This window comes from Nomascus leucogenys, chromosome 3 (genome assembly GCF_006542625.1).
Source record: "Nomascus leucogenys isolate Asia chromosome 3, Asia_NLE_v1, whole genome shotgun sequence".
Taxonomy (NCBI): domain Eukaryota; kingdom Metazoa; phylum Chordata; class Mammalia; order Primates; family Hylobatidae; genus Nomascus; species Nomascus leucogenys.
The window spans coordinates 46,135,354-46,148,424 of record NC_044383.1 but is presented as its reverse complement, the minus strand read 5'-3'; the positions used below and the strand labels follow the sequence as shown (position 1 = coordinate 46,148,424).

At 38.9% G+C, this 13,071-nt stretch overlaps 1 protein-coding gene across 3 annotated transcripts in view; it reads left to right on the top strand.

Annotated features, from left to right (window-relative positions):
• The first annotated feature begins 421 nt into the window (after window positions 1-421).
• The window catches only part of MINPP1 (multiple inositol-polyphosphate phosphatase 1), a 48,049-nt gene continuing 35,399 nt past the window's right edge, over window positions 422-13,071 (top strand). Inside the window, exons 1-3 of one of the 3 annotated variants that reach the window (XM_003255165.4) lie at window positions 422-1,509; window positions 4,287-4,484; window positions 9,393-9,490. In XM_003255165.4, coding sequence (XP_003255213.1) covers window positions 873-1,509; window positions 4,287-4,484; window positions 9,393-9,490 — 933 coding nt within the window. In that variant the 5' untranslated portion in view covers window positions 422-872. Of the gene's footprint in view, window positions 1,510-3,781; window positions 4,188-4,286; window positions 4,485-9,392; window positions 9,491-13,071 lie in introns of those variants that run through there. The other 2 variants (XM_003255167.3, XM_003255166.4) reach the window with 2 other exon arrangements.

The following is a 13,071-nucleotide window of genomic DNA, read 5'->3' as shown; positions in this document are numbered from 1 at the left end:
GATTAGCTCATATTTAATAATAGAGTAAATCTGTTGGGCCATGACTCAATGCACCCAAATTCTCTAGATTGCTATGTCTTTACTCGCTAAGCCTTCGGGAACAAGCAGCACAGAACTTTTAGGGTGCTGTCTCACTGATGTCCGCGTTAGCTCTGGTAGTCCAGGTCAAGATTATACCAAAGATTCAGGACTTAAATTCCTGCAGAATGTAAGCCCCTTTCCAAGTTCTCTGCTTTACTGTATCCTGTTTATTTTCAAACTCGAATGGAAAAAAATAAAACAAAACAAAAACCTTGGGCTTCAAGAGGCATCCTGCCGCAAGGCCCAGCGATGTGAATTTTCAACAACCGTCTCAGGCAGATTTCATGCTGATGGTTCAGGCACTAAACTTTGAAAAACACAGTATCACAGAGTAGGGATGGTGATGTAAGAGTCATCTGTAAAAGCTGTGCTGTTTTGGCAGCCTGGGAGGCTAAGGCTTAGTCTGGGCGACTAAGGTTTAGTCCGGGCTTTATTCACACCCAAAACAACTAAAAAAGCGGAGGAGTCTTTGAGTCAATCCCTGAAGCTCCGGCTAAGAGGAAACTCGCCCACGCTCCAGGGCAGCGACGCCGGCTCCACCTCAGTCACGGCTGTCTCAAGCTTCTCGGGGTTTTCCGCCGGCTCCACCCGAGCCACAAGTCTACAGGGCTCCTCGGAGCTTTCCGCCGGGACGCAAGACCCACCGCCAGGGGCTGGACCTCCTCGAGGACAGCGAAGCGCATCCCGAGGGCCGCCGGCCGGAAGCGCCCTCCAGACCCGCCCCCTGCCCTCCGGAGCCGGAAGCTGGGCATTGGCAGCCGGCTCGGCGCCCTCCACTGACCGTCCCGACAATGCTCCGCGCGCCCCGCTGCCTCTTCCGGACCTCCGTAGCGCCTGCCGCGGCCCTGGCTGCGGCGCTGCTTTCGTCGCTTGCGCGCTGCTCTCATCTAGAGCCGAGGGACCCGGTGGCCTCGTCGCTCAGCCCCTATTTCGGCACCAAGACTCGCTACGAGGATGTCAACCCCGTGCTGTTGTCGGGCCCCGAAGCTCCTTGGCGGGACCCTGAGCTGCTGGAGGGGACCTGCACCCCGGTGCAGCTGGTCGCCCTCATTCGCCACGGCACCCGCTACCCCACGGCCAAACAGATCCGCAAGCTGAGGCAGCTGCATGGGTTGCTGCAGGCACGCAGGTCCAGGGATGGCGGGGCCGGTGGTACCGGCAGCCGCGACCTGCGTGCAGCGCTGGCCGACTGGCCTTTGTGGTACGCGGACTGGATGGACGGGCAACTAGTAGAGAAGGGACGGCAGGATATGCGACAGCTGGCGCTGCGTCTGGCCTCGCTTTTCCCGGCCCTTTTCAGCCGTGAGAACTGCGGCCGCCTGCGGCTCATCACCAGTTCCAAGCACCGCTGCATGGATAGCAGCGCCGCCTTCCTACAGGGGCTATGGCAGCACTACCACCCTGGCTTGCCGCCGCCCGACGTCGCAGGTGACCCCCGGGGTGGCCCGTGTGCTGTCCCGGTCCTCCCACCCGCCTTGGATCCTCTCCCGCCTCCCCCAGACCCTGGGCTTTTCCGATGCCCCCAGTTCTCTTTCCTCTTTTCCCAAGCCATCATCCCTCGGGCTACGTCCTCCCTGTCGAGGGATATTACAGACTTGGCTATCTCTTTTTCCCCTTACACGTATGTTCATTTATTAATTCATCAGGTGTAAATTCAGCACCTTGTACAGGCTGCCTGCTTTAGTAGAGTTGGGGATCCAACAGGAAAGGGGACAGACGAGGTCTCCCGCAATTTTTGCGCTCACGTTCCCAAACTGAATTGCCCCAACCCGTCCCTTCCCCTTTCCCTGGCGTCTAGTTTCACAATTGGGCGCACGTTTTAAAAAAGAGAATCTAGAATTTTCTTCCTCGGGCTATGCTTCCGATACTAGTTTTTCCTTATTTCTTTTTTTTTGTTTTAAACTCATCATCTTTTTCAGATGACAGTTTTAGACATACACCCTGTTTTAGGAACCTGATCTCAAGCCTTTGTGTCCTTTTTTCTTCTGTTTTGTTCGTGTTTTTACTGTATCATTCCCATCATTGTAGCTGTGGTCCGTGGTCACAAGCAGTAACAACTCATTTATTCCATTAATGACACTTTTTCGAAATTTGAGAAATCATCTAGTAAGACCTCGTTATTTCACAGGTGAAGAACCCGAGCCCAAGAGTATGCCTTCTTAATTGTCATTCTCTAAGGTCTAGAATCCAAGTCTTCTGTTTTCCTAGGATGGTTCTTTTTCTCTTAGAAAATGTTGTAATAGTTACAAATAATAATGATAGCATACACCTCATGCCTATTGTATGACAGGTATGCCTCACATTTATTTTACAAAATCCTTACAACCACAGTCTGGAGTTGATAGTATTTTCCCCTTATCTCAAAGATGAGGAAATTGATACACGAACACATTAAATAATTTGCCCATTTTCATACAGCTAGCTGTGGACCCAGGAAATCTGATTCAGAGCTTGTTCTCTTAGCCATTATGCTATACTCCTTCCATTTGTCCAATAGCATACCTAATAAGAATAAAAACATGTAACATTTTTGTACCACAGAGATGAGCAAGCATTAATAGTTTCTTGATCACTTTTAAGGCCAGAATTAAAGTGAGGATTATTGTTTAGCTTCATTGCCCAAGTGAAAAATTAGAAGTAGGCTGGTTTGTAATTTCTTCTGTAGCTGTTGAACAGTGAAACCATCTGTAAGGGATTTCTCCACTGATTCTGTGTCATGTTATTGTGGGTAATTCAGTTAGCTGACTTGTGTCTAATTATTTGCTGAATTGTGTTTTTTTTTAAATATATACTTTTTCCATTAACATGAGTGAAAATTCCTCATAAATCTGTTAAATTAACAGAATGTTGAAAGCAGAACATATTTTAATATAACGCAATATCTATAGCGACTTCCTGGAACAAGTGAATTTTTGTTCTCCGATGGCATTGCGAAGACTAGCATTTGACTCTCAGTACAGAGCCAGGAATGAAAATACTACAGTTCTGAATAAGCCCACTCCTGACCGTTTTCAATGTCAGATAGTAAACCCTTTGCCTAGCCACTTTATTATTCTCTATAGACAATAGTTTTGCCTATTATGTACATCTGGTCTTTTGAGGGAGTCTGCTGAAGTAGATTTGTAGTTTTGTATAAACAGAACAATGCCTTTGTTTTTGTTTAAAGACTAGCAATAATTAGATAGTAACAAGGATAAAATACCCAGATGCACTTGGGAAATTATATTTTAGCGGCCACAGAAAAAAGGTGACAAAGTTCGCTTATTTTCCTAGTCAAGATATTTTCTTAAGAATTGCAATCCAATTGACAAAGTGGGCAGAATTATCCATTTCAAGAGAGACACTTAAACATACATATTGATTTTTTTTTTGCATACACATCCAAAGCCCAGATAAAACTATATTCAATTTTGTCACATTTTATATACAAAAATGATATACTTGGTGTTCTTTTCATGGTAAATTGTTGGAGAAATGATTGAAAAATGTGTGTTTTGAATATGACTGAAAAAAACCTAAAAGGCACAGCAGTAGTTTGAAGCATGATTATGAATGCTTCTCCAATACATATTTGTTGCCAAATTGGGGGCATAATGTAATTTATTAAATTTTAAATAGAAAGTTATCTGGGGCTTCAGTTAAAAGATAAACCAAGTCACAGGCCCAGCACAGTGAGGCACAGGAGACCCAAAACATCAGTGCGTTTTGTGCTGCTGTCAGTAGTTTTTGTCCAAAGCAGAATCTTTGTAAAGTAACACAGAGTTGGGAAGCTTAATTGAGAAAATAAAATACTCTGTTTAGACTTTGGCTTAGAGTGAAAAAATAGATTCCATGTGTTGAATTCTCTCTCACCTTGTAAGTAGAAACTTTGCTGATTTTTAGTTTGCTTTCTAAAGTTTTCCGTGCCTGACAGAAACAGTACTTATTAATGTATGATGCAGTTTCATTGCGTAGCATCTCTACAACACATTTAATCTTCAGTCTCTATTTCTTTAGCCTTTTCTAGCTATTCTCATGCATTACAGCCATTATAAATGGGGAATAATTTTACCCTATGAGGTTCCTCATCAATATGTGCTTATTTCAGCTGTGCGGATTAGTAAGATGTTAGTGTTCCTTTTTCACGCTTAACATTTTCAATAATTTGAAACTGTCATTTATGTCAGTGATTTACAAATATATATATAATTTTTTTTCTCTTTCAGATATGGAGTTTGGACCTCCAACAGTTAATGATAAACTAATGAGATTTTTTGATCACTGTGAGAAGTTTTTAACTGAAGTAGAAAAAAATGCTACAGCTCTTTATCACGTGGAAGCCTTCAAAACTGGACCAGAAATGCAGAACATTTTAAAAAAAGTTGCAGCTACTTTGCAAGTGCCAGTAAATGATTTAAATGCAGGTAATATGTCTGTTGTCTTTTATTTGAACTTACAGTTTAAGTAATTTTGAACTGTGAAAATGAAAACATAAGGAAACAATCTTTTTTAAAGGCCCATAATTGATTTACATTAAGAAAATAATATGTTCTGGGTCAAAAAAATTGTATACCTTGTGCTTACTATTTACCATTTTTAGATTCATATTCTTCTTTGAGTGTTATTTAAATTAATGTACAAGATTCTAGTTATATTCTGGAGTTTTTTTGAGGGCAGAGTAATATAAAGCCTCAACTGTAGGCATTATTTTTAAAACAAATTATCTTTTCTGAATTTCCCCCTCATAAAGTGATACAAATGGAAAAATCATATAAATTCTTTAGCTTTTGAAGCAGTTCAAAAGTACCTGTTAATGTGTAAGAGGGTAAGTTTTAGAAAGTGAAAAGCAAAGTACTATCATGTTTTTTGAGTTATATGTAGCAATGCTGAGAAGATGAGCAGTCATGTCTATCATAAGTTATTGCAGTGGATGGGCTGACTATGCAACTTACCATCCAAACTGGTGGGACACTTTCGAAAGTGAAAGGGAATGCTATTAATAATTTTGCCAGGAAAGCAGGTGGAAAACCAGGGCACATGGTCACCTAGCAACGGGAGATTAAGAAAATAAGATTTTTTTCTGTTTTGTAGGAATTTATATTCCATAGGGTAGATGTTGACAAAGATACATGCAAAGATTGTAGATTACATTATACTCTGAATTAATTTCCAAAAGACTGGAAGTAGATGTTGGGGAAAAAATAGATTAGAATTTATCAGTCACAGGGCCTGGATGCTTTATAAGGATCAAAAAGAAGATACCTAGACTAGCATTTGAAATTGAATTTTTTCTCTCTCTCCAAACTGGCAGTACATTGGCATTGCCTGTGGAGCTTCAAAAATTATTTACTTTATTGGGAAATAATTCAAATATTAAAATAACAAAAAAGGCTAATGTAGGAAACATCCCTATACCCACAACTTGGTTTTACTAAATTTTAACTTTGTGTTTCAGTTACTTGCCTTAAATAAATTGAGGTCTACTGGTCCCATTCCTGGATCCCATTCTTCTTCCTTTCTCACCAGTGGTAATTGTTGTCATGAATTGAGCATTTATATTATCCCATGCCAGTTTTTATACATAAATGGGATATTGTTTTGCAGATTTTAAAACTTTTAAGAGTGGTATCAAAGTTTATACCAGTCCAAAATTCTATTTTTATGCAACTTTTTGTTTTTGATGTAATGTTTGTAATTCTAGTCCTACATTTTAAATGTATGTATTTCATTCTATGTCTATACCAATATCTAGCCATTATTCTGTTAGTAGGCAGTTAGGCTGTTGAAAAAGATTTTTTAAAACTATGTTTAGTCTCTGAATGGTCAAGAATTATGTATTTTACTGATGAAGTAACTGACAGCAACTTCTTTTTGGAAGCAATATTAAGTATACTGGTTAAAATAATGGATTCTGGAATTGGACTATTTGCATTTGAATCTTGACTCTACTGTCCTATTGAATAACTGTGATTTTTGACAAGTTTATTAATGTCTTTATGCCACAGTTTCCTTTTCTGTAAAATGAATGTGGGAATTATTCTTGTCTTGTAGGATTATTGCAAAGATTATATAAGATTAATTCATACAAAGCATTTGGTAGCAAAACAATAAATGCTTTTGCTATTTAAATACCCTTTTGTTTACATAGAGGGGTGATGCTATATGTATTTTCAGTAACTTACTATTTTTACTTAACAATATATTTGTCTCTAGACAAATATAGAACTGTCTCATTCTTTTAAATCCTGTGTTATTTCATGGGACATATGAATGACTCGATTTGTAAGTCAATGCTAGTTAAATTGTTTAACCCATCATCGAATTTTACTGCTGTAAGAGGCTGTTGCTAATGCAGTCCAAATTCTTTTTATAGAAACCATTTTCCTACTGAAGTTTTTCTTAGTTTTTAACTCTTTCAGGTAATGCTACAGTGAACATTCTTGTAGTCTGTTTTTTACACTTGAGAGTTTATTTGTAAGATAAAATAGGTGAGGCCGAGTGCCGTGGCACAACCTATAATCCCAGCACTTTGGGAGGCCAAAGTGGGTGGATCACTGGAGTCCAGGAGTTCAAGACCAGCCTTGGCAACATGGTGAAACCCTGCCTCTATCAAAGACACAAAAGTTAGCCAGTCTCGTAATCTGGTCTCCAAATAAATAAATAGATTTCTAAAAATGTTTTTTAAAGATAAACAGGTGAAATTGCTGGGTTAACACACATGAATATTTTACATCTTGACATATATTTTGAAATTGTTCTCTGAAGGTGTAGTAAAAATTTATATCCACAGTATATGAGAATGCTCATTTTCCCATATCTTCCAACAGTAGATACTATTAGTCATTTTAATTTTTGCCATTTTGATTAATGAAAAATAGTATCTAGCTTTAATTTGCAGTTCTTTGATTACTTCTGAAAGTGAACATCTTTTCATGTTTAGTAGCCAGTTACATTTCTTCTAAAAATTGCCCCTTATAACTTTGTTCATTTTCGATTGGGTTATTTTTGTTTTCTTATGAATCACAAATACCTTTTATGTATTATGGATATATTAATTATATCTTTTAATTCTGCCTGACAAAAGATTCACCCTTTGCTTGTTGTATGTTGCTAATATTTTATTTTTTTATTTTTTTTATTTTTTTAAGATGGAGTCTCGCTCTGTCACCCAGGCTGGAGTGCAGTGGTGCGATCTCGGCTCACTGCAAGCTCCGCCTCCCGGGTTCACGCCATCCTCCTGCCTCAGCCTCCAGAGTAGCTGGGACTACAGGCGCCCGCCACCACGCCCGGCTAATTTTTTCTATTTTTTTAGTAGAGACGGGGTTTCACCGTGTTAGCCAGGATGGTCTCGATCTCCTGACCTTGTGATCCGCCCACCTCAGCCTCCCAAAGTGCTGGGATTACAGGCGTGAGCCACCGCGCCCAGCCTGTTGCTAATATTTTAATTTCTTGCTTATCTCTTAGGTTTGTTGATGGTGCCTTTGATTGCACAGAAGTTTACATCTTTTACATAGCCATATCTGTCTCTGCATTATGGCTTCTGAGTGTTGTATTTTGTCTAGGAATCCTCCCACCCCAAGATCATTATATTTTCCTATTGTCTTCCTTTTTTTGTTGTTTTATTTTTTTCTCAGGGGAGTGGAGGGAAAGGGTCTATTTTGTTTTTTTAAATATTTAAATTTCTTATCTACCTGAAATATTTTTGAGTTTCTGAAAGATTGACCACAAAATCAGAAGGGTCATAACAGGTAAGTCAGAGCTATAACTTAAATAAGATAGTGTATCTAACCTCTTTACCTTGTAAGTGGAGAAATTGACACTAAAGAGAGCTTACCCAGGATAATTAGTGGTAAAGTCAGGTCTCAGCCTGTCTTCGTCTGATGCTTTTTCTGGCTGTACTCTGAAGAGTTTTTTGGTGAATTTTTTTTTTCCAGTAAACTCTCTTCCGGTTAAAGAATATACCATGTGGACTGACTCTATAGTTTCAGAATTAGAGCTTTGAGTGTAAATAAGCCAGGTCCTTTCATCAAATGTACCTGGTACTTACAAGCCACTATATTATATCAGGTATTGAGATTATAAAACCTTTTCTTTACATAAGCGAAGTTTTGAATGGCTTTTCTGTATATTCCCAATGAAATACATTTTTTTTTTGTATTATATACTGCCTCAGAAATTCTTTAAACTCAGAACTAGTGCAAAATGCGTGTAACGTCAGTTGATTTTTGGTCCCATTTTCCTTTAGGAAAACAGGTAAGGCGGTAAATTAAAGAAAAATCAAAGCAATGGAGGCAACCACTGCAGTTGACTTTTTTTCTCTCTAGCATTAAATATCACCCATTTCTCATTTACTAGAGAGCAGCAGTGTTTTTATTTACTAACAAAGGCTACTTTTTATAGCCCAAGCATTCATTCCCTTATCCCTTCTCTTCAATACCCATATGTATCTCAAAGTAATGTAATCAGCAAATTAGCAGTGTAAAACTGCTAGATAACTTATTCTGAAATCCACTTCCGAAATCATTTGAGCAGCTAAGTTTGAAAAACTCATGTTGGTACCAACATTTCTCTCTTTAGTGTGTGATTTTTCCCTTTTTGTGCTTCTCCTCCTTGGCTGTCTCTCCTTTCTCCTTCCCCCTCACTTACCTTGCACTTCCTTCCCTCTCTATCTCTGTAGACTTCTCTCTCCTTTTATATCTTCTGTACTTACTGCTGCTTCTTAGTTATAAAATGAATTGTATAATTTAAACTGTTTAATAAATGTACTTTGTTATTTGTAATTTTCAATTTGGGTACTAAAACCTTTATAACCTTAGCCCCCCCCTCCTTGAACCATCTAAAATCAACAAAATCATGTTAAGTTTTATACAGCAAGTCCTTGGGTTATACTTTTTGTTGATATTGCTAGGCAAATATGCTCTTACCAAGTAATTGCCTGAGGCAGGAGGATTGCTTGAGCCCAGGAATCCGAGTTTGCAGTGAGCTATGATCACCACTGCACTCTAGCCTGGACAACAGAGCAAGACCCTGTCCAAAAAAAAAAAAAAACGGCAGAAAAAAGTTACCAATTACAGAAAATGTCTTAGTTTTATTGGACTGAAATTTATACTTCCTCATGGTTTCTTCCTGATAGTTCAGTTCTGCACCCTTAAATTATACAGAGCAAGTCTCTTAATTCTTTGATAGCCAGGAAGAAACTAAATTATTTCTTCCCCAAACTGAAGATGTCCATTTTATTGAGCTGTACAACACATGGCATTCTACAGATATTTAGCCTTTGAAAAATTGCAGAAAATAATGACCCACAAAATTTTACCTTTTTTTCCCCCCAGATTTAATTCAAGTAGCCTTTTTCACCTGTTCATTTGACCTGGCAATTAAAGGTGTTAAATCTCCTTGGTGTGATGTTTTTGACATAGATGATGCAAAGGTAAGTATTGTTTTTGCAGTTTCCTTGCTTTTTTAAAAAAAATTTTTTTTGGCTTGCTTGTTTGCATTTGGTTACTTGAAGCAGCTTTTCAGAAAATGAGTAATTAGGGAACATAAACTGTTTTGTGACTAGCTCCTAATTTTCCTTAAATAAAGAGATTAAAAGTTCAGATTGGTCCCACCTACTTGTAAATAGTTTAGGTTCAAAAAACTCTGGAAACATTTTTTCCATGATGATTTGATTTCTAAATCACCCCATGTACAGACCTACTTTTAACCCATCATCAAATTTTACTGCTTGGAAGGGATTATAGAGCTGATATAATCCCAGATTACTCTTACGGGAAGCCAAAGCTCAGAGAGAATAAATGGGTTTCCAAAGTCCTAGCAACTATTTTATAACAGTTTTCATGAGAAATTGTGTTCTGTGTTTTACAGTGGACACTCATATGTCCTTCGCCTATATTTACCAGTTAACCTTTTTGCCACATTTCCTTTATCACTCTCTCTACTATATTAGTTTCCTATTGCTGCTCTAACAAGTTACCACAAACTTACTGGCTTAATATAAGTTTATTTATCTTATGGTTCTGGAGGTCAGAAGTTCAAATTGAATCTTACAGGGCTGAAATCAAGGTATCAATAGAGCCGTATTCTTTCAGGGGCCTTTAGGAGAACATCTATACCCTGCTTTTTCTGATCTCCAGAGGCTGCTTGCATTTCTTATCACTCAAACTTCTGATGGGCACATCTCCAACTCTAACTGTCCTTCCTGCCTGCCTCTCATAAGGATACTTGTTGATTACACTGGGCCCACCTAGATAGTCCAGGATTTATCTCTCCATCTCGAGATTCATAACTTAATCACACTGGCAGATTCCCTTTTATCAGGTACGGTAACATATTCACAGGATGTCAGGGATTAGAATGTGGACATATGGGAGCCGTTTTTTCTGTCCACTGTGTGTATATAATCCTTTTCGCCCCCACCATCAGGATGCTTCACCCTTAAATACTTGGGTATGCATCTAGGACAAGAACATTCTTTTGTATAACCACAATACAGAATACTATAGTTCATATTTATGTATATCATATATATCACAATATTTTCTAATGTACAGTCAACTTTCAAATTTTCACGTCTTAAGTCTTTTATAGCTGTTTTTTGTTTGCTTTGTTTTGTAAGATTCAGGATCTAATAAGGGATCATTCATTGCATTTGGTTGCATTTCTTTTAGTCTCGTTTAACCTGAAAGAGTGCTCCAGCCTTTCTTTTGTCCTTCGTACATTGGCGTTTTGGAAGAGTCTAGGCCAGGTTTTTTGCAGAATGTTTTTGGATGTGTCTGATATTTTTTACTTAGGATTAGATTCAGATTAAACACTTTTGACAAGAGCACTGCGTAAGTGATACATCCTTCTCAGTGCATCATATCAGAAGGACTGATGTCCGCTTGTCATGTCATTGATTATTATTACTGTTTTTTTGAGACAGTGTCTCTCTCTGTTGCCCAGGCTGGAGTGCAGTGGTGCAATCTCAGCTAACTGAAACCTCTGCCTCCTGGATTCAAGTGATTCTCCTGCCTCAGCCTCTCCAGTAGCTGGGATTACAGGCGTGTGCCACCATGCCCCAGTAATTTTTGTATTTTTAGTAGAGATGGGGTTTCACCATTTTAGCCAGGCTGATCTTGAACTCCTGACCTTAGGTGATCTGCCCGTCTGGGCCCCCCAGAGTGCTAGTATTACAGACACGAGCCACCACTCCTGGCCAGTGATGTTTGATCATTAGATTACAATGGTGCCTGCCTGATTTCCTTATTGTAGAGGTACTTTTATTCCTTGTAAATAAACAACTTCTTGGCCGGGCGTGGTGGCTCATGCCTGTAATCCCAGCACTTTGGGCGGCCAAGGTGGGTGGATCACCTGAGGTTAGGAGTTCGAGACCAGCCTGGCCAACACGGTGAAACCCCGTCCACACTCAAAATAAAGAAATTAGCCAAGCGTGGTGGTGCACACCTGTGATCCCAGCTACTCAGGAGGCTGAGGCAGGAGAATTGCTTGAACCCAGGAGGTGGAGGTTGCAGTGAGCCAAAATTGTGCCACTGCATTCCAGCCTGGGCGACAAAGTAAGACTCTGTCTCAGAAAAAAAAAAAGGAAAAAAAGAACTTCTAATTTAAATGACTGTGACTTGAAAAATTTAAATACATGTTTATTAAATTAATTGAATAAGAGTTTCTTTTTACATGTGAAAAGAAATTAAATTCTTCTTTTAAAAATATAAGGTTGTCTTTTGATTGAGGTATTTTCTGTTATTTACTTCAGCGATTTGATAGAAAATAATTTATCCCTGCTTAGGACTTTCACTGTGAAATAGGTTTATATACTGAAGTATTTACAGGTGAAATAAAATGATACCTGGGATTTGCTTCAAAATAATTCAGTGGTGGTGGTAGGAGCAAAGCTGAAATGGGATTGGTTGAATGTTGGTTATTGTTGAAGTTGGATGAGTACACAGAGGTTTGTTATACTACTGTTTTATATTTTTTATGTGTTTAAAGTTCTTCGTTAAGAATTTTTTTTTTTTCTTTTTTGAGACAGAGTCTTCCTCTGTCGCCCAGGCTGGAGTGCAGTGGCCCAATCTCAGCTCACTGCAACCTCTGCCTCTTGCATTCAAGCAGTTCTCCTGCCTCAGCCTCCCCAGTAGCTGGGATTACAGGCATGCGCCATCATGCCCAGCTAATGTTTGTATTTTTAGTAGAGACGGGGTTTCACCATGTTGGCCAGGCTGGTCTCAAACTCCTGAACTCAAGTGATCCGCCCGCCTCACCCTCCCAAAGTGCTGGGTTTACAGGTGTGATCCACCACACCTGGCCAAGAATGTTTTTACAATTAAAAATTAATAGACATTTATGAAATTCTGAGATAATTAGATATCCTGGACTTTGTGTACCTTCAGCAAGCATTTTTTGAGTTTCTGTTCTGTGACAAGCACTGGCTTGGAACTAAAGACGCTAACATAAGATAGATATTGTCCTCAAAGAAAGCCACAAGGAATGAAAGACATGTAACTAAACCATTGCAAGACAATAGGATGTCTATACAGTGTTAGAAGTATACGCAGATGCTCCTTAAGTTATGGTGGGGTTGCATCCAGATAAACCCATGGTAGATTGAATATCTTAAGTTGGAAGTACATTTACGATTTACAGTAGGTTTATCCAGACATAGCCTCGTTGTAAGTCAAGGAGCGCACTGAAAGTGTATTGCTTTTGAACCATTGTAAAGTCGAAAAATTTTAAGTCAAACCATCATAAGTTGCAGACTGCCCATAAAAGACGTAGTGGGGCACAAAGGAGAAAGTTAATTTGTAGGATAGCTTTTTTGCAATTTGTGTCTTCTTTAATAAGTATATCTAGATTTTCTCTCTCCTGGGATTCGTTTTGGTATTTAATATACCTATAAAAGTCATTTATGTTATCCATTATTTGCTGAATTAAGCAAATATATCTTTTGATTTTAAAAAGTGTTTTCCTTCTCTGAAATTATTTCTCCATAATTACTTGTGTATTTTTGCTTTCAAT